We start from the raw sequence: 22,155 nt of genomic DNA, 5'->3' as shown, positions 1-22,155 counted from the left end.
TAACAGAAAGAAAGAAAAGTGGGAAGACCGATAAATCAACAAATGAGAGACTTGGCTCTGTGATGCCTTATATGCTTATATAATAGTACGGTCACTTGATGCGCTTTTAATCTGTGTTTTTAAAAGTTCAGAATATAAGAAAACATGTCTGAGCTTAAACAGATGTAGCCTTCTTTAATACTAACAGGTTTGGGTCTATATACCTCCTTAAAAGTGAAGATATGGGGATGCATCTAAAGAAACAGTATACATTTATTGTTCTTTCTTTTAGAAATATTTCAACTTAGAGTGAAACATGATTTCAATTTAAAAAGTACTAAAATTAAAGTGCAGGGGAATATACAGCTTGGAAATTGAGAGACGGCAAGAACACGAATACAAGATCTCTTTTTAAAATAGTATTCTAAAAGCAAATCTCTCTCCAGTAAGAAGTTGTGAATGAAAACGTGGCTGTTCTTCTATGAGGACAACAACAAAGTGGCAAAATCTACATCATTTGATACTGCGTGGCTGGTTACAAACACAAAAGGTTATTTAAAAAACATCCCTGAAAGCTAAACTATTGACATAATACAAAATGCAAAAGAAACTGAAAAGCAGTTATGAGGAATTTAAAGCGCATTTTAAATTCTGACTTTTCTACAAAACTCTTTATGGCTGCTGACTAATGCTGAGTACCATAAAACTCCACATAACAAATATTGTAATAACAAGGAGTAAAAATAACCAAGGAGAAGTCTCTGTGCAGAATTTTGTCTTCTTTTTTATGATTACAATGTAAGCAAAACACTGCTTAAAACCCTTCTGCTGTAATTTACTCAGGAGATAGACTGTCAAATACATAAAAAACACACTCTCGGTGGCACAAAGGATGTCCCACTTGAAGAGAGATCTTTCAGTGAAATAGTTTGATCAGCAACAGTAACATAGAGTTTATTCAACACTGATTTAATGAAACTTGATTTCACCTCCCAAATAACCAGCTGGAAGTTCACAAAGTTTAAAATTACTGTTTCAAACACAATTGTCACATACTTATTCAGAACTACTGCACAAAATACTTCCCAAATAAAGAGACGGTTATCTTCGTAGAGGGATTACATTGCATTGATAGCACTCTAGCCTTTAAAAACCCCAACAAATACAGTCTACTATTGTTTCACTACGCTTTGATAAGTGTACAGTATGTATTTACTGAAGCTATAAGCAACAATGAAAGATTTAAGAATGTTTCAGTAAGGTATGCTGAAGGCCTTCTTTGTTTGGGTGACACACCTCATCCCTACGCCCTTCTTGTAGGGATGTAGAACCTCCCCGCACTCTTCCCCCATGGCTCAACCACTGAAGAATGTTTTAGATATTCAGATTTCACATTTGGTGTCAAAAGGAGGGCTTGATCACAAAACAGCTTTTGCAACTGCGGCACCATCTACCTCACTCCAGTTGTCTACTTTCAGGACTCCAATGTTTCAAAATGTTAAACTCAGGTTACGCATTACAGTCATTTTCCTGGAAATTAGATCTGCAGCAGCATTACAGAACAAAACTGAAAGTTAAAGGTAAGTACCCCAAGTTGTGAAAAGCCAATAAAAGGTCACAACAGCACGGACATCTGAAAATAGAGAGAGAACACACTATACACACTATAAACATTGCTCCATGTGACAATTCTCAAATTTTACTTCTTGGCAGAGATGGAGAAGCATGAATTGTATTAGAAAAGTGATCTCTTTAATACTCCCACTGCAAGTATACCATTTAATACTGCTCCACTGCAGACGCAAGCAACGAGAAAAAACCACCTCTTAAACTAATACTACAGTGTAGGCCTGCTACTGTCACGTTATCAACTCATATGCAGTAACTGTGAATGTCTAGTTATTTCATTCAGTTTCCCATTTGGCACTGTTGCTAGACACTTCTGAACATCATTGTTAACTTAAAAGCTCTCCTCATTATCACGCATCAAATGCTTTCAAAAGACCTCCATGTACTGACAAGCCACTGGCTCACACAATTAGACACTGCAAGCCTCCTATGGGCCTTACATGGCTGTTTAACACCTTTCTTTCTAGATTAGGGCCCGCTTTACAATCATGCTTGTCTGCTCAGCAACATCACAAGTTGCCTTTCCATGAAAGCGGACAGTGTTGAGGAAAGAGAGACTAGACCAGTGGTCACTGGTCTTGAAGGATCAGTGGCGATGTCCTTCAAGATGAGAAACTCTCCTAGAGGAAGGATGCGCCTGGTTGCAATGCTCCATTTTCCTTCATACCTGATCGCTTTCCTGGAGACACGAGAGGGGGTTGCACACTTTAGCAACACAAGAACTTTGCAATTTTGTAAGGCTGTCAAGAAGCAGTTGCATTGCTCTTCTGTGACAGGTGGTTCATCACACATGGAGCTCAGAGCTGCCGCAAAGGTTGGTCACATAGAAAGATGCAATTGGGAAGTCTGGCAGGCTTCACATAGAAGCTCATGCGAAAGCTAGCTTGTATGAATTTGAGCCCCTAAACTGAATTTATTGTGTGGTTCTAGGCCTTTAGAGGCATCTAACTAATAAAAAAAAAAAGGGCACAGAGATGGAGATGTAATTTGGGCTGTATGAATCTACACTCGTCTCTATTCTGTTCTGACATGTCTTGCAAGCAGCATGGGTACCGATATTTCACCAAGTGAAGAAGAACAAACAAGTCCTGTCAGATACAAAGACTGTATATGAGATAGTGAGACTTCTGTAACCCATTTTTTCCTCCCATCTGCTGGGATAGTACAGCAGCTGGGGTGGTACAGATCATCAGGAAGAAATGTACTTTCCACAGTGAAGACAAAAAGCCATTAGTTTGAATGCATTGTTTCCCCACTGAAACGCACAGGAGCAGGTGTTCAGAAAGGAGGTTAAAAACATCAATTTCAGCATTCCTCCAGGGAGAAACAATGCTTCTTTGTAGGCACACTGTTAATTCAACATGCTTATATAACTAATTTCTGAATATTTTCCCCTTCTGCCCCTGAACTATCAATCACCGTTGCTTTTTAGTGACAGGGACCAGTGGCCTCTTCCCTCTGAAATGTATGAAATTGCAAATTAATGAGCTTGCTGCACATGTGAAGTGAAAGCACAAACCCAACACCTGTCCCCTTCCTTTGGGGCACAATTCCACAATAACACTGATCATTTGATATTTCCCTAAGGATAAAAAGCAATGAAATTCAAATTAACCCATCCCTTTGTTGAAAATGGGAGAAGTGGAGGAAAGACCAAAGGGAATTTGATCCAGCAGTCTCACTTTCATAACTATTTGCATCACTGTCATTGCTTTGAAACTTACATAATATTATACTCACACTGCCCATTTCCCAGAAAAATGTAGTAGCATTTGTCTCTGCAAAATAAAATTATTTTTCTGGATTATTAAAATCTTGCCACTTTCCTATTTTACTCTTATCCAACAAGCAAGTGAGGACCTATACAACTATTCTGGCAACCAAGCAGCACAAGCTGAAGAATTGAGAAAGTAAAAGTAACTGAAAGAAAAGATAATAGGCAACCCGATTTAGCCCTCATTTAAGATAATGACAAAACCACTATACGCTTCAGGAGCTGCGGAATAGTTGAAGTCTCCGTGAAACGGTCACCACAATATCAGACTTCCCTGCATCTGAAAGAAGTAAAAGAAAAGTTTTCTAGCTCTAAATCACCCAGGGCCACATAGTTCACAAGACATTTAGATTATTCCAAGCATAAGAAATATGAACATACAGCTCCCAGACCACCGAGTTTCTAGCACTGCTCTGTACTCTCATACAAGGATACTGATGTCCTTTTCTTCTTGCTTTCAACTGCACTCTCCTCAGCCACGGAGGCATGAAAGCACCATTCATCAACTTTGCTCATTTGCTCACATTAACACAATTAAATCGTTAGAACAGTTATGAAAAAGCGTTACTAACTATACTTCAGAATTAGTTAATAACTACAGAGTTGCTATATACCCAGGATGGAAATTAAAGCAAAGCGATCAGTTTGTCCAAGACTTAGGTCAGTAACACAGCACTGAGAAACATAAGCCAAGTTAAAAATAAATAAATAAAGTACAGTTATAAAAGCTCATAAAGTTACCACCTTAATAGGCTACAGGCGATTATAGAGGGGAAACTCTTATTCATTACAAAAGTTACGTGTTAGTCCAGGTACTGCACTTCCATCTCACTGTGGCTAATTCATCTAAAACACTTTTCTTCAAGAATTTGATCTGTGAAAGCACATAAAAAATATAGCCTTACGAAAATTGTTTCTACAGAACATTTAAGATGCTATGCATTATATTTAGAAAAACTGCACTTGAGTTTTTCCGGTACGTTATAATATAGGGGAAAGAAAGCATTCAGTCCATAGAAGAACAGGATTAGTTTTTGTCAGATGAAGTCTTTTGCCCTAGTTGTGCCAGAGGAACACACTGGAGTCTAATCACCTACTGGAAAAATAGCTTGAATAAGGATAATGTAGCAGAAAGTAGCCTCTTAAAGGGCAATACTGTGATGTTTTCACAATCTATCTTCTTCTTAAACAGGGATCCCACAGGACAACTGTAAAGGTCCTGACTCATGACTAGAGTCTACTAATTTGCCATCTAGCGCTCTTGCCCTTCAGGCCCTGTAGTTAGTCACAGTGTCAGCAACCAGCAATCGTTAGGAAGGCCGATGCTACCTGCTTTTGCATTCATGGGACGGGAATGCAGAAGGCTACAACTTCAGCGCTGATCTTACAGCTATGCTGCAACAGATCTCTGGACCCTTTGATTCTGCAGCTTCAGCGAACAGCACTTCTTGGAGAACATCCTGTTCATCAAGTGCAAGTTGAATCTCAAGCTCAAACTTCATATACCGTGAAGCATCTTGTAGTTTGTGGCTTTATCTTGAAATGGAAGATAACATCCAATCAAAGCAACTAATTTTTTAAGTGCTGACCATGGCTCGTAATTAGAGAGATTGCCTAAGCATCTTTCTCCTAATTTACCATTATGAAGAACTGGTATCACAAGTCTCTTAGCTCTGAAGCCAGGCATTAAGCATGAAAAAAGTCTAATTCAATGTCCTATGAACGAGAGAATCGGACATTTCTTTCCTTTTCTTGTGGACGTTCACAAGCTGAAGTGGGGTCTGCTCTGCAGAGAGAAAAAAAGCAAATAGCTCTCCACCCACCACATACATTTTTTTCTCAGAACAGTTTAACTATCCTCTTGCCTTTGGAATAAAAGAAGCAACTCACAATTGCTGGACACATTCCTCATTTCAGTCCCTCTCGTATCTACCCCTTTTTGGAAGAGCTGTAGATGTCCGACATAAAAAGTCCCCGACATAAAAAGTCCCCAGAACCGTAAGTCCTTTCTCCCTTACAGATCTGTGAACAGCAAACAGATTAAAATGATGAAGCAAGACCTTAAGGCAAGACATGACTCATCTGAAGGTATCTAACGAAAAGGATGAAACAAACCCAATCTACTATGATTTCTCTTACTTAAATCCCAAATCTTAAACAAACAAACAAACAAAAAACAGCAATAACAACAACAACATAACACTGCAATTGTTCTTATCCCAGTAGTAGAACCAGCATTACTGTAGTATTCTATCTTTGTTAAAACAGAGGCTCCCTCATCTGGGTGATATGGGCTACAATGGGTCAATACATTTACAGCTGAAACAAAGTTTTGTCAGCAAGTGCTTGCTCGCTAGCACTCACTTTGCTTGATATACCTAACTTCCACTGAGATTCAGGCAAGATTAAAGAGATGCCAACCGGAATTACTGGTAAGTCTGTCAAATTAGGGACACTAAGCAGTCACTGAAGTAGATTGCGTTTGCCAGATTTGTCCCACGGCTAGGGAGGTTGGAAGATCACTGTTACCATTCAGAAAATTAGCATTTTAGCCATTTTAATGTCAGATGTTAGCACTTAGCTGGGAATTAAACGTCAGGGGAAAAAAAAAATCTAATAAATCAGACAATCTGATTTCAGCCAACTCTGCTACTGACAATGTATTTGGACTAAAATATTTGAAGCTGTAATATCTACTTTGGTAGTAGATATTCTTTCTTGTGTTTATTCAGTTCTTGCAAGACAAAATTTAGCTAGCTTACTACAACCCAGGCTTGGAGTACGCCCCAGTTAATACCTTCCCACTGTTCGCATGAAGGCACTTGCCATTAAGAACACAGGGCAAAAGAAACATCTTTGGTCAAGTCAAGTCTTCCACTGCTGCAGCCAGCAATGGTCCATAAGCCTATTCAGTCATCCAGCCTCATCCTGAAATCATCTGGGTCCCCTCCCCACCCCTTCCATTTCTCATGTAATTCTCTAATTTCCAGTTGACGTTTATTCATGACCACTGTACTATTCTGGCAGCGCTGCCTTTTGACTTTAACAGCTCTTTCCCTTCCGTGGCATTTATGTCCTTTAGGGATTTCTAAGAGAGCCACTGCATCCCTTCTAACTATTTTTGCAAAGCTAAACACATGCTTATTGCCTTCTCCTCCAAAGACAAGCTCTAACAGAACCTTATTTTTGGCACCCATTCATTACTATTCATTTATTTTTTGTCTTCTCTTTTTGATCCAACTCAGTGCAGTCAGTCATACGATACCATACAGAAAAAGCAAGTTGCACATGATACTGCATTTGTTCAAACAAAGGTTCTGAATGAGTAATTGCCACACTATGAAATTGCTGGAGATGAAGTCATAAGAAACAGATTAGTATGATTTTGCAAAGACACACATAACAGCCATAGCATAGCTTAAAACAACAGTGCAGAAGTTCAAGGAAGGAAAAAAAAAGAGACAAACAGCTATTTCAGCAAACATGACATTTATAAAATATTTCCCTCAGTCTCTACAGATAGGAATACTATGTGTATTAGTCTAAAGGTCTTCTTTCTCAGATTACAATGGGAGTGTGATAGTATTAATGAGCAAGTAAAGTATTTGATTTAAAAATTCAATTGAATTTTTCAAAAATAATTTGGTGCCACAATTTTTACATCAACTGACAAAATTTTACAATACAATGCTGCATATCGTAAAACCATATGGGTGATTGAACAGTGCAACAGGTTGCCCAATGAGGCTGTGGAGCCTCCGTCCTTGGAGATACTCAAAACCCAGCTGCACAATGTCTTGAGCTACCTTCTCCAGCTGACCCTGCTTTGAGCAGGGAAGTTGGACTAGGCGATCTCGAGGTCCCTTCCAACCTCAAAAATCTGTGATTCTGTTGATATAACAATAAGGCTTTCTCTTATAAATTAAGAGGTCTGTTTGCCCTCTGTATGCAGGCTATCCTGAGCACAGACACTTTGAGAGCACCAGCAGTGTGCAGTACCCAAAGAACTGCATTCTTGGCTGTCTCATATGCTATGGTTTTGTGTTTCTGCCCTTGTTAAGTGTGGTCACTTTGCATTTGAGACTGCCTTAAAATGATTTCAATATGACACGTCCATTTAATTTTTTTTAAAAGAAATGTCACTAGTAGAGTCCCTTTTTTGACTGGACAAGTTGTTATATTAAGAAAAAAAGTGTGAAAAGTCTGGAACTCAACAGCAAAATATGCAGAAGTCATCCTGCTGATTTAATTGAGACTGTTCACTTGTTTTAAGGTATGTGTGCAAATAAGTATACGCAGCATCAAGCGTTTAGTTATTAATGCTGAATTTCTACTTAAAACTTCTCTTAGTATAAAATATCAAAATTACAGCTTCTGGATTAAAAGATGAAAGTTAATATTTTCAGATATTAAAGTTGATACATACAATAATGCTTTTTTAAAAAGATAAGTCTCAAACTTCAAGCATGAGGCGAAACATGGTCTCGTCAAAGCATTTTAACTCTGATTTGTGAATGTTACATGTGTTGGAAGATGATACAGCTCCAGCTTCTTGCTTATCAGTTTTGTGTTCATACTTAGACTTTTTCACAGTGAAAATGAGAAATAGGTCCTGGACTTGTGGTTTGGGTTTTTTTTTTTTGAGCATAATGGGCATTTTAACATAATTCATCTTTAATGATGATATCGCTCATGTGGAAAGCAAGCCGTTGTACATGCAGGGAAAGGTACTGTACTCCTTGTCTGCATTTACTTTATGAGGAAACAAAACAATTCTCTGTTAAGAAAGAAAAACTAATAGGAGATGGATGATGATGTGGAACACTGTTTGCTCAGACAAATAAATAAAAACAAAAGCCAACTTGAAATGTGCAAGCATTTGTTACATTTTCATGCTATATAGCCCTACCATTTCTAAGCTGAGTGGATGTTTACCAAGATCATGACAAGCACAGAACCTATTGGAGAAATGTGGACCAACCTCGTAGGTTAACTGGGGTCATATATCTAAGTACACTCCATCATCAGAAAAAGTCTACTGTTTTTAAGTATAGTCTTTACTTAATAAGATTTTAGGCCTAGAAATAGATTGTTTTACTGAAGAGAGTAAACAATAGCTTTCTCGCTCTTCTCTTTCTCTCTCAGAGTACGTTTACAGACTGTACTCTGAACTGCTTTACATTATATCATTAAGCAAGTCTCTCAAAGCACTCACAGTGGGAGTTGGTTGCCCACATTATGCCCTGTGGTATTATGGATATGGTGATTGGAATTACAATTTCCTGAAAAGCTGAAGCTTTCAGAAGAAAATCTATCGTCAGTAGTATCACTGTCAGAGCTGCTTAGTCTTGGGACCAATGATATTTTAATGTAAGCATCCTTCCGGGACTGATGTTTTAAAAATTTGTTGAAAATAATAATGATACTCTGGAAAGACAAGTGAGAACAGGAAGAGCAGCACAAAAGTGCAGTTATCTCCAAAATGTACTGTATCTTTTGCTGCCACTTTTAATAGCAGCCAAAAGGGTCAGTGGAAAAAAAAAAAAAGAGAGCTTCCTTGATAATCAGAATCAAAGGCAGTTCCAGATATAAAATATGCCTGATAAAAAGAGAATAGAATGAAATTGAGAACGCAAAAATAGCTAGCTCTGACCTACTTTTTTATGTGACCTTCAGCAAAATACTGAATAAAAAGAAAAAAAAAAAGAGATGACCTTGAGGAGTCATACTTTGGTACATGTACAAATCAACCTGTCTAAAGATAATGGTTGAGAAATCAACATTTCCCTTTGTCTCTAGCTCAGTCAATCCAATTAAAAAACCTGCCAGATATGACTCACGTGAAAGAAATGATTGCTTTCACTCAGTATGCTAATTGACTGGAAATCATATGCATGCCAAAGTTAGATAAGAGAATACATTGCATCTTAGGTAGGATTTATCAAAGACCTAGATGTGCAAGAAGGAAATAAAACTGCTGTTACTAATGCTAAAAAGGAGAATTCTGATAAATTAGCTTGAATATATTATTTTTCTTAAGTATCTGAAATAAGCAGGAGAAATTAATTAAATCACAGTGTAATACTGTGAGTAATATTTTTTTTCCGAGTTATATTGCTTTTGTTTTTGAAAAAAGTCTAACTCATAATTCAGATTTCTCAGTCTCTTCTGAGTAAACACCAATACAGAAAATGTTTTTATCTTAACTTTTTTTTCTGAGGATAGAATAATTACATCCAACAAGAAGCAATTCCTTAGGGCAGATTTAAGCAAATCCATTACCTCTTCTAAGAGGAATTCTAAACAATCACTAATGAAAAAAGGAGGGAGGAGAAATCTAGATTTATAGACATCTCTATATATATTCTCTTTATGCCTGTGCCACACACAAACGGTGCTAAGACATTTCTTAACAAAGCCTCTTTTCTGTATCCAGCTTAGCGCACTCCCCCGCACGTTTCTGAAGAGCCACTGTAACACAGATGGTAAAACAGCTGAGACATTTCGTATTTGAAAAGATAGTGCCAACACCCATGATTAGTGGGGAAAAAAAGAGTACAGAAACTTGAAAATGCAGTATATTTCATCAAATAAAAATGGGGAAACTCCACGCCAACTTAGTCTGCACCCCAAAACGCAGGCTCGAGGTTTCAACAATTACTTCTTGTCACTGTTTTCGGCAAGATGTTTGCAAGCCCCATCTTTTCTTTTCTTTGGTCGGCATGTGCAATTGTTCTAAAGCACTTGGGCATGAAAAGAAAGCCTGTGTCAACAGGGGTTACACTTCACCCATAATGCCGCCATGGGAAAAGACAGTCTGATACAAGAGTGTTTCTTAAGTGTACGTGAATCAACCTTGCCATCACAAAATTCAAAATCTGTAAGGCAATTTCAGAAGCCTATCAACAATTCAGGCTGGGAAAAAAAGTAGTTTATTCTGTGCTATAAAAATAGAATATAAATACAGGCCTGTGTCTACACTTAAAAATTCACCTTACTAAGTAAGGCTTTCCTGCTTTTCTTCTCCTTTTTGGGGGATGGGAGAGAAACGAAGAGACGTAGCTGCAAAACCTCAGTGTCTCCTTTGCTTCTGTGCAATTTCTTTTAAAAACAGGCGCTATGAGGTATAATATTGAGCAGGGTGAAGTAGCAGCACAGCAGATGACTAAACACTCCCATACTCCTGGCTCTCAGCCTACCATTATTTTAGCACCACATTCGCTTTTCAGTTGGCACCTGTTCATAAGAAAGCGTCCCTATGTTGAAATGGTTCTGCAAGATGGCTATGCATGCTCTCTGGTTTCAGTAATGTTCCCGTGGGGCTTGTTCAGAGCACCAGAGATAAAGGAAAGGAAGAACAAACAAGTGGGAATGAAACATGCCTGAAAATTTTACCCTGTCCGTGCTACGTAGGCAACCTTTAAAAAAGGATGCAAAAGAAACAGACAAAACAACCTGCAACATACAGTGATCCCAAACAGTCTGAAATAGATTTTTATCTCCACAGTGATAATTTTGACAAATCTAAAGCAATCCTGCCAATTTACACTAAAAGGAGTTAACTGTAATTAAATTGAAAAGCACATTTGTGAAAACGTGAAGAAAGAAATTTGAAAAATTCTTTAGTCTAAAAGTATCTGCAGTTGATACATTAATGCTAATATTAATATCCATTTCTCCAAAATTAACTGTCAAATAATGTATTAAAATGTACTAAAATAATGTAATTAAAAGGTAGTATAATTTTAAAATTAGCAGAAATGTATCATCAAGCCAGTACTTTGCTTTCCTTTGTGCCCATACTGGATACATATAACTGCCTCTGACAGACAAGAGGTACTATTAACAAAGCATTCTTTCCATTTAAGCTTCTGGTATCTTAGGTAACCACAATTAATCCTCTCTCTTCTATCTGACACCAGCAATGAACACAAGTGAGTGAGTAAGAACTCCCATCTTCAGCAAAAACCCATTTGACATTATTACATAGCAAGACTTGGGTCTTGTCGCAGAAGGAAATAGGGTAGAGCAGAGAGGAAAAGAAAAAAGAATCAGGTTGACTATTTTTGTTGACGATTTAAATGACATTCAATATTACATCTTGCAGCATCGCTCTTAACAGTTAACTATTTAAAACATATCCAGGCAGCTTTTATTTTTTTAAAACTAAGATCACAAGGAAAATGGAAAAGATGAAAGAGACATAGGTATAACAATTGGTTCAAGAACTCAGTTGGTCAAAATGACACTTGCAAAAACAGTTCTGCCATGCTCATTGTTCTTGCAGAAAAGTATTTTCCATCATTAGCTAAAGAACGTTTATATTATGTTTAACAAGGCAAAATCATCTATCTATGGGATTCCCAAATACAGGTCCATGTCCTTCTGGCTATTGCAGTCTTCCATGCTTATTTATGTCCTTTGAAAAGGAACAAAAACCATGTTACAGTTTTCTGTCTGAAATGACTGTTACTCGAGTCAAGGGCGGTCCAGATCTAGAAAGTGTGTCTAAAACGCAGAGGCAGAACGATCACATCCTGATTTTGAAAGGGAAGAGACTGCAAAAAAAACAAACAAACAAACAAACAAAAAAAGCTCACCTCTTCTCCCTGACTTCCCCCACTCCCTGCAAAAAAAAGCCCTCCTCAACATTTTGCAGCGAAAATCTTATCATAAATATATCCCCTAAGAGAAAACGTGACTGCTTCAAACAAACTATGTATCATGCTGAGGTATGAGTCATCTGATCAAATGTCTAATGACTCACTATAAAAATGCCCATTTTTTCCCATCAGCTAGAAAGGGAGGCCAGGATAACTGGATTGGACGGAGACAGCCGAAGTCAGATAAACTATTGTTGCTCTGAGTAACTGTTCCTGATTTTCACGTTGGTTTCGTTCTAATATGTCCATTATTTTAACTCTGAAAGGACTCCAGTTTACATGAGAACAAGGCCAAAAACTGAAGAAACAGACAATACAGTAAAGCAGACCCTGTGCCCTGGCCCAGTGCCACTCTGGTTAGTCAGGTCTGTTGTAAATAAACTTAACAGCTAGACCTATGCATTTCAAACCCTCCCATGTCTATAAATGTAATCTTCTCACTATTTTTATTATTGGTTCACAAAGGCGTACTCCAGGCATAGAAGATAAGCCTGGGCCATTTTTTGGGATGTGGAACTCTGCACCAGTCCCTTTTAACACTAGGGCTAATATTAGTTATTCAGTTCCGACACTTCATGGACATAGGAAATTACCTACCTGAAATATATTACAACAATGACCTTGGGCAAAACTGGATGGATATTCAGTACATAGCACTAAAACTGAGTTCCTAATGACAGACATCAGAAAATGAGTTTCCAGTACAAAATCAGAGTTTGTAATATGTTCTAAATTTATCCTACAAACATGTCTTCCCCATCAACAACAAATTAAACCCGCTACCCAAATCTCCTTCCATTCTTCTGAATGTAAATAGTTTCCATGAGGTAAGCTTGAAGCACCACATTCACTGTTAGCAAGTTGACGCTAAGGTCTTTGCAGGTGATGAAGCCATATAAGTGGGGAAATTATGGATGCCAGAGCACATGCAGATACAATCCATATAGTTTGATTCGGTCTTGTTTCTCAAGGACGCATGCAATGGTAGCAAATTACATTTAGAACAGTTTTCTTTGTTTTTTTCTTTAATACCTAAATTAGATGCGCCTCCCTTTAACAGCACAATGCCTAACCTAGCCCTGAAGCGTCTGTGAAAACTGTGGCAAGTCTATTTAAGTGGGGATTTAACAGAAACATATCTTAATTAAGGACCTTCTTCACTTCGTAGAAAATCTGATCTCGTTGTTCGGTGCATTGCACTTTTTCAGGCCTAAACTACCTTACATGGTTCTATCATGGGAGCAATACAAGTGGTAAAAATATTCAGCATAATAAGCTACCTTTCCAAGAAAGCAGACACATTGATGCAGAGCATTGATGATAACTTCTTGACACAGAAGTTATCATTGGAGACGCCAACAAGGAGAGGTGCCCTGCTGGACCTTGTACTGACAAACAAAGAAGGTCTGGTTGGAGATGTGAAGGCTGGGGGCAGCCTTCGCTGCAGTGAGCATGAGATGGTGGAGTTCAGGATCCTACGAGGAGCGAGCAGGGCAATAAGTAGGATCGCAACCCTGGACTTCAGGAGAGCTAACTTTGGCCTCTTCAGGGACCTACTTGGAGGAATCTCATGGGGTAGGGCTCTAGAAGGAAGGGGGCTCCAGGACAGCTGGTTAATATTCAAGTATCACTTCCTCCAGGCTCAAAAGCAGTGCATCCCTCTGAGTAAGAAATCCAGCAAAGCGGGCAGTCCACCTGCATGGATGAGCAAGGAGCTCCTGGCAAAACTCCAGCAGAAGAAGGAAGTCTACAGAATGTGGAAAAGGGGACAGGCCACGTGCGAGGAATACAGGGACACTGTCAGAGGGTGCAGGGATGCGACAAGGAAGGCTAAGGCCCAGTTGGAATGAAATCTGGCAAGAGATGTCAAGGACAACAAGAAGGCCTTCTTCAAATACATCAATAGCAAGAGGAAGACTAGGGAAAATGTGGGCCCGCTGCTGAATGGGGCGGGTGCCCTGGTGACAAAGGAGACAGAGAAGGCAGAGTCGCTGAATGCCTTCTTTGCTTCAGTCTTCACTGCTAAGGCCAGCCCTCAGGAATTCCAGACCCTGGGCACAAGAGAGGAAGGCTGGAGAAAGGAAGACTCTCCCTTGGTTGAGGAGGATCAGGTTAGAGATCTTTTGTCCAAACTTGACATCCATAAATCCATGGGCCCCGATGGGATGCATCCGCGAGTGCTGAGGGAGCTGGCAGATGTTATCGCTAGGCCACTCTCCATCATCTTGGAGAGGTCCTGGAGATCAGGAGAGGTGCCTGAGGACTGGAAGAAAGCCAACGTCACCCCAGTCTTCCAAAAGGGCAAGGAGGAGGAGCCAGGAAACTCCAGGCCTGTCAGCCTCCCCTCCATCCCTGGAAAGGTGATGAACAGCTCCTCCTGGAGGTCCTCACTAAGCATTGTCTGGAGGACAAGAAGGTGATCGGGAGTAGTCAGCATGGATTCACCAAAGGGAAATCGTGCTTGACCAATCTGACAGCCTTCTCGGATGGAATGACTGGCTGGGTAGAGGAGGGCAGAACAGTGGATGTTGTCTCCCTGGACTTCAACAAGGCTTTGGACACTGTCTCCCATCACATCCTCCTAGGGAAGCTCAGGAAGCATGGGTGGGGTGAGTGGACAGTGAGGTGGACTGAGAACTGGCTAGGTGGCAGAGCTCAGAGGGTTGCGGTCAGTGGTGCAGAGTCAAGTTGGAGGCCTGCAGCTAGCGGTGTGCCCCAGGGGGCCAGTCCTGGGTCCAGTCTTGTTCAAGGTATACATCAGTGACCTGGATAAAGGCACAGAGTGCACCCTCAGCAAGTTTGCTGATGATACTAAACTCGGAGGAGGGGCTGACACACCAGAAGACTGTGCTGCCATTCAGAGGGACCTGGACAGGCTGGAGAGGTGGGTGGAGAGAAACCTCCTGAAGTTCCACAAAGGCAAGTGCAGGGTGCTGCCCCTGGGGAGGAATAACCCCAGGCACCAATACAGGCTGGGGGATGACCTGCTGGAAAGTAGCTCTGCAGGGAAGGACGTGGGTGTCCTGGTGGACAAGTTAAGGTGACCATGAGGCAGCAATGTGCCCTTGTGGCCAAGAAGGCCAATGGTCTCCTGGGGTGCATTAGGCAGAGTGTTGCCAGCAGGTGGAGGGAAGTGATCCTCCCCCTCTCCTCAGCACTGGGGAGGCCTCACCTGGAGTACTGTGTCCAATTCTGGGCTCCCCAGGACAAGAGAGACACGGCACTCCTGGAGAGACTGCAGCGGAGGGCTACGAAGATGATGAGGGGACTGGAGCATCTCTCCTGGGAAGAAAGGCTGTGAGAGCTGGGCCTGTTCAGCCTGGAGCAGAGAAGACTGAGAGGCGATCTGATCAGTGTGTCTAAGTGTCTGAAGGGAGGGTGTCAAGAGGATGGGGCCAGACTCTTCTCCGTGGTGCCCAGTGATAGGACAAGAGGCAATGGGCAGAAACTGAGACACAGGAAGTTCTGCCTGAACATGAGGAAAAACTCCTTTGCTGTGCGGGTGAGTGAGCACTGGCACAGGTTGCCCAGAGAGGTTGTGGAGTCTCCTTCCCTGGAGATATTCAAAACCCATCTGGACGCGATCCTGGGCAATATGCTCTAGAGGACCCAGGTTGAGCAGGGGGGTTGGACTAGATGATCTCCAGAGGTCCCTTCCAACCTCAACTATTCTGTGATTCTGTGACATTTCCTCATTTTGGAAGGAAAACAATCATTACCTTCTTCCATCTTGGAAGGTTACTGGCTTGATGCAGCCATTTCCTTTTATCTGGGCCAGAAAGGCTGTATCAACCATTTGAATTCCTCCTGTACGATGTACATTACAACCAGCCTCAGAAATAGACTTTGATGAGTATCTACTTCACTTGGGATCCATGTTCATCCCAATTTTGAGACATATCTTAATGAACTGGGGCAGAAGATCACTGTATCCCAGTTTGACTGCCTCTGCCATTTCCACGAGGAATAAAACTCTGACAGCATCCTCATGAAGAAGAAAGCACTGTGGGTACTAGGAGAACAAGAATATATAACAGTAGCTCTAGGTACTGTGAACTTCGATTTCTTTTTTTTTTTTAAACTTACTTTTTACCTTACATCAGATATATCTGAGTAAGATGTCTGATACAAAGGAAGTTCCTGCTTTTAAGCCAACTGGAATTATTATGCCAAAATCTTATCCCAGTCGATGAATTAGTTGCCTTAGCATGACATACCCATTGACAGACAAGGCAGTAAATGCAAAGCAACAGAGGAGAGAGACAAACTTAAAAGGCACATTATAGGTTCTGAATTGTGGGCTAAAAAGCCAAACCAACTGTACTCTAGGAAAAAAAAATCCCAGCAGATCAGAACCTAGAACTTGTTTTGTACGGTCAAAATTATTACAGAGATGATACTGAATACAGTCACACTGGACACTTTCTCAGTGATAAAGGCTGAAGCTTGAACCTGAATAGTATTAGAAATGTGCAAAACCTTATTCCCAAGTGCTCTGTCTTAGGCTAATAAAAGTCTAACACTCTCCTACAAGGGTCTGCCTCTGAATAACTATCATGGCAGAACTACCATAATACCGTAATAAGTAACAAAAAATAAATAAAAGAAGAAAGAAAGTTAAGACAAGATTTAGGAAGACCTGAACCTGAGGCAGAAGGAGAAGCAGAAAAGGATGCATTTTCAATCTCAGCCAGCAAGAGACTGAATGTGATTATTTCCTGATCGGATTATAATGCTTCCCTGTTCTTTTTCCCTGTCTCATTTCTGCATTTTATCTTGATATAAGATTGTGATACACTTCCATGGAAAAGATTACATATATGGATATGCTCTCCAGGTCAGACTTTTAACGCCCATAGTCTAGCTAAAACGTTACATGTTTATGCTGCAGTATCTAGGTTCTACAGCTAGTGAAATTTAATTTTATTTTCAACAGCATGAACTTTTCTTGCACAAAAAACCCACTAATCCATTTTTGCTTGGGTCAAGTGTTAGTTCCTTCTTTCAGGGGGAAAAGTGAAAAATGGGATAGCAACATAAAATCCAGTTTTCATTTGGATATTACAGTGCCGAAAGTGTCCAGATTACAGAAGAACTCTTTTTTTCCCTTGGAAAAGGAAAAAATGTGAAAATGAAGGGGGATGGGTTAAAACGTTTTTAGGCCACTGTGAACAGCTATTTCACAGAGCAGTAACACTGACTGGAAACAGATTACATCATTGCAATTACTGTGAATAGTCTGAGCATCAGAAGCCGTAAAAACAATTATTTCTGGTAACACCTTAGTTAATTTGCCTTCATTCACATTCAAAGAAGGATGACCTAATTTAGAAACCTTAATATTTGTTTATTATCTCTTAACTGAATTAAGAGATTTGTTCAGACTGAGAGAATATACTCACCTTCCTGAATTCCTCACCATCCTAAACCAGTTTAAATTGAGATCCACCACAATAATGCATTCCCCCTACAGTGGGGGAAGTGCAAGTAAATTTCTTAATCACATTAGGCACACTGTATATCCTGTAAACAAACCTCACCTCTCAATGCAGTACTTTTTTTTTTTTTGTCCTTACTAAAGGAGACTCAGGAAAATAGCATTTCCTCCACTCAGCTTCTGGAAGGCCGTCCTCTGAGCCTTCACAGCCATGGAACAAGAAGGGCAACTGCTGCCTGTTTTACCTGCTGTTGCTGTCCAGGCTACAGATTTAAAGCGATCCCCACAGTGGCTAGCAGCAACTGATGCTAGAGAAAACAGGAACTGGATGTGACCTCGGGCCCTCTTTGGTTTAGCAGCAGTCAGGAACACCTGCAGCACCTGAATACCCCCGCAGTATTGCCCGCATGAAGCGGTTATGCAGAAGGAAGGCCGGGAGGCATGCCTGTATCGGCTGCAGACTTGAACTCTCCTATTAGCAATTTACCAGAACGACTTACTGTGGCATCGTGCTATGGTGGCAAAGCTGATATAACGGCTGAATGGACAAATGAATTTTTAACCTCAGATTTGATGGCGTTAGTATAAAACTCTACCTATGCACACAGCAAATAGATACCAATGCAACCCTGTAAGTTTTCTACAGGAAATATGGAATCAACTTCTGCTCTCAGTTTAGAACAGATTTTACTAATATGACAGAAGCTGATAGTCACATTTCAGAAACCGACATTCAAATATTTGAAATAAAGTTAAATAACACAAAGGCTTGAAAAAGATGGTCTAACTTAGAAACTGAATGATACTCTCTAGAAAGCTTTAAGCTATCCCCATAATTTAATAATTTATTTTGCTAGCACTATATAAGGATAAAATGATTTTTTTCCCACTGCTTTGGAAATAGCTTCCAGTTATAAGTCTGGATAGTTTAATTGGGGAAGCATGTTTAGCTGAAGAAAAAATTGGAAGGGTTAGAATAAAAACCCTTCTAACACTCCCTAGGGTCTACGGGTCCTTCAACCCAATTTGATGTGAATGAAACCATTATTGTTCTTTTGACTCCTGCTGAGCCATTATGTTAATGGTTTTATGTAGCAAAGTGCTAGTCAAATCTCTATGTTTTCCTTGTTCCACTATCCAGGATTTGTTCCTTAGACATTGCAAGTTTTAATGTTTAAAATAGATTTTGTTCTGCATTCTGAGAAAGCAATAACCCTTTAATTTTGCACATTATTATACACTTTTTAGATGGGCATATGGTGGGTATTTGAAATTAACTGAGAGAAAACTGCTTGTCCCTCTCTTTCTCTTCTTAAGCATCAATCAATTCAACATATTAAAAGCTGCAGCAATGAAGAGTCAGTCAAGCAAATGAAACTGAATACACCCATTCACAGATATTTCCTGCTATAAAAATGCTCACACATTGGATGGGAGGGAAGAGTCTCACCCTAATAAAATGTAACAGAGAAAACAATAAAAAGGGTTAAAAGGTAATAAAAGGATTACTATCAAGCTATATAAACTACTCCAAACCTTTAAGTGATATTTTTATTGCATTAAAATGTGAGCTTTGATGATCCAGCTGGTATTTTAACTGCTTTAGAGCCAAAGTACGATCGTCTTCTACATCACTGTGCGCAGCTACACAATAAATGTTTGCTGCACAACCTTCTTAAAATAAGGTTGCTCTCAAATCATTTGCAGAAAATACCTAAGAAATATAATTCCAAAAACAATTTGTTGCTTTGGCTCTAAAAGGAAAGTAAGCCTCAAATAATTAATACTTAGAATATTTTCTTTCTAAATCTGTAAGTGCACCAGCATAATAATGAAGTAAATAGTGGACAGCTTGATATCTAATGCTCTTAGCAGCTTCTGTTTCTGCGATAACTCAGCTAAACACATTGAGCAAGTAAGTGTAATTTTCCTTAAAAAAAAAAAAATAATAATTTGTAAACTCTGATTTTTTTTGTAGAAGACACATCATCAAGTAAGGTTTTATACAGCTCTCTGACACATGCATGGAATGCTTTAAAATGAGCACAGAACCTGTAGGCTAATGAAAGCAACAAAACAGTTAAAGAACAACAAAAATTAGGAAAAAAAAAATCAGGCTGATGACTACTCAGTTTAAATGCTAAAATTCCTTCAGAACAAAACTTCTAACACGTATCTAATGACCAAAAACAAACTCATTATGTCCTGTTCTTGAAATTGGTTAAAAATAGTGCCTTTACATCATGTGTAGGTACTATAAAGCCCAGAAGCTCCACAGCTACTTTCTATAATAAAAAAGCACAAAACAGCTGATGCAAACCTACCATTTTCCAGTAATACCTACTCTTCTAGAAGGCCAAATGAGCTAGTGAAATAACATAAGTACAGCAAAAACCTTTCCTTTCTGGAACAGTAGCACTTTCAGTTAGGGATGAGAATTAAGTCTTAGCATATTTACCCATTTTCTGTATTCCTGAATATGTCATATTGGTTTCCTCACCTGATAGGGACACGGGATGTGATATTCTCTGCAGCGTTCTTGAATCCACGTCGTCTCCCACACACCTCGATAAGCCTGCTCATAGAAATAGCAGCCAATTACAACCAAGAGCGGTACGAGGTACAGAACACTGAACACGCCAATCCGGATCATGAACTTCACTAGTTTGTCCTGGTTCTCTTTTTCTAATGGGATTTCAATGCGAACCCGATTGAGAGAGATAATGCCAGCCAGCAGAAGGGAAACTCCAACCACAACATACAGGCAGAGGGGAGCAAGAACAAAGTATCTTAATGCATCCACATCATAGAGGCCAACAAAACATACGCCGCTAATATTGTCACCTTCAATTTTATTCATTGCTAAGAGGATGATGGTTAGAGTTCCTGGAATGCCCCAGGCACTGGCGTGGAAGAGCAACGCTTTCTTCTCAATTGCTTCACTGCCCCATTTTGGCACAGCTGCCAAGAACCACGTGATGGTAAGAATGACCCACCAAACACTGCCAGCCATGGTAAAGAAATAGAGTACCATGAAAAGCATGGTACAAGCTTTGTTGTGAGAGCCCTGTGTCACTGTGGAAGCCTTGTACTGGGCAGGACTAGATGCATTACACGCTACTCGGTCTTCAAGCAGAAAGCCAATGAAGAAAATCAATGACACCATCATGTAACAGACAGCATAAAATATTATAGGTCTTTCTGGATAGCGAAATCTTGTGACATCAATCAGAAAAGTTAAAAAAGTAAACAAGGTCGCAGAAAGGCAGACGATGGAGATCACGCCAATGAAATAGCGAGCAAAGGAGAGCTCTTCACGACGAAAGTACATATTTGGGCAAGGAGGGGAACAGTCCCATACCCTCAGGAAAGAGTAACCCAGATCAGGGTCTATTTTTAGCTCCCGAGGACACCAAAAACCGTAATCCCTCTGTACTGCCACTGGGGCCTCTTCCGTGGGCTCTCCAGCTAAATTGAGGTCAACAAGACGAGGATATGGCTCATCACAATCTGGGAATCTAAAAAGCAAGGAAAAAAAATTATTTACAAGAAAATATACAAATATTTTGCAAAGAACAGAAATCCCATTTATCTCTCTGACTTTAGAGAGTTTAACAGGAGAGAAATCAAAGATAACACAAATAATGGGTAATCATGAAATACTACACTATCTATCAACAAACTCTATAGCTCATTGTCACAGAATGCAGTGGATGTCAAAACTTATATAAAACAGGTTTAAAAATAAAACAGAGAAATTAATGGAAAAGGGGTCCATCAAGGGCTTTAAGCGCAAAGATGAGGATACTTCCCGAGAAGGAGTTTGTATCTAAATTTTATTTTACTGTAAACTGAGACTATGTGCCTGGGGAAGCAGCATCATTTTACAGAAGATGTAAAACACTTTCCTTAAGTGTCTGCGTAGCTGCTGTCAGACAGGCTAGTGAGCTCATTAGACAAAAAACCTCCAACCCAGTACTGCTGCTAGCATTAATAAATTGATATTACGATAAAGACATCTCTGTACCTGGACAAAGCCCTAAGTCCAGGCTGAAGGCTGCCAAAGTCCCACTACGAAGCTGTGCAGGAGAGCTTGGAGGGATTCAAAGCACGTCTGCTCCTCTGTTACAGTTCCTGTTCTGGCATACTGGCACTAACTCAACACCAGCAAAGCTTTGCTAGTTTTAGTTCTGTTTTTGAAATTTCACTACTGACATGGCCTTAGTAAGGAGATGGGAGGCCCTAAAAGGCCTAGGCATCTATCTGGAGTACGGAGTTAGGTTAATCTTTGATCCAGATTATCAGGCACTAGAGGCCTCCTCCGACTTAGCTGTTTGCAAAGCGGAGTTTTAATTGTTTATCATTCTCTCCTCTCCAACTGCAAGGGAGATTATTTCTTCCTGTTTGTGCTTCTGAATTGTATTAGTTATTGGAGTCACTTACAACAACAACAAAAAAAGCATAAAGATGTTATTTTCAATTTCAAATACAGTGGAATATCATCTAATACTTTGCTATAAAGCGATCTATTTAATGTAAAGCTGAAAACTACTGTTTGCATACAGTCTCAACAAACGGTAGATGCTCTGAAAATACAGCTTTGAAATTCCGTATTGTCTCCAAAAACGGCCAGCAATCTTATAGAAAAAGAGATTACTAATCTCTGGCAAAAG

General features: G+C 39.8%; 1 protein-coding gene across 6 annotated transcripts in view; it reads right to left on the bottom strand.

Moving 5' to 3' along the window:
• FZD3 (frizzled class receptor 3) overlaps nucleotides 1–22,155 on the bottom strand; it is a 66,222-nt gene that overhangs the window by 12,943 nt on the left and 31,124 nt on the right. For all 6 annotated transcript variants that reach the window (XM_068936771.1, XM_068936773.1, XM_068936772.1 and 3 more), the window contains one exon: nucleotides 19,983–21,000. In XM_068936771.1, coding sequence (XP_068792872.1) covers nucleotides 19,983–21,000 — 1,018 coding nt within the window. The remainder of the gene's footprint in view (nucleotides 1–19,982; nucleotides 21,001–22,155) is intronic.

This window comes from Struthio camelus, chromosome 3 (genome assembly GCF_040807025.1).
Source record: "Struthio camelus isolate bStrCam1 chromosome 3, bStrCam1.hap1, whole genome shotgun sequence".
Lineage (NCBI taxonomy): Eukaryota > Metazoa > Chordata > Aves > Struthioniformes > Struthionidae > Struthio > Struthio camelus.
Note: the sequence above shows the minus strand (reverse complement) of the source record. Positions and strands in the feature narration are given on the sequence as shown.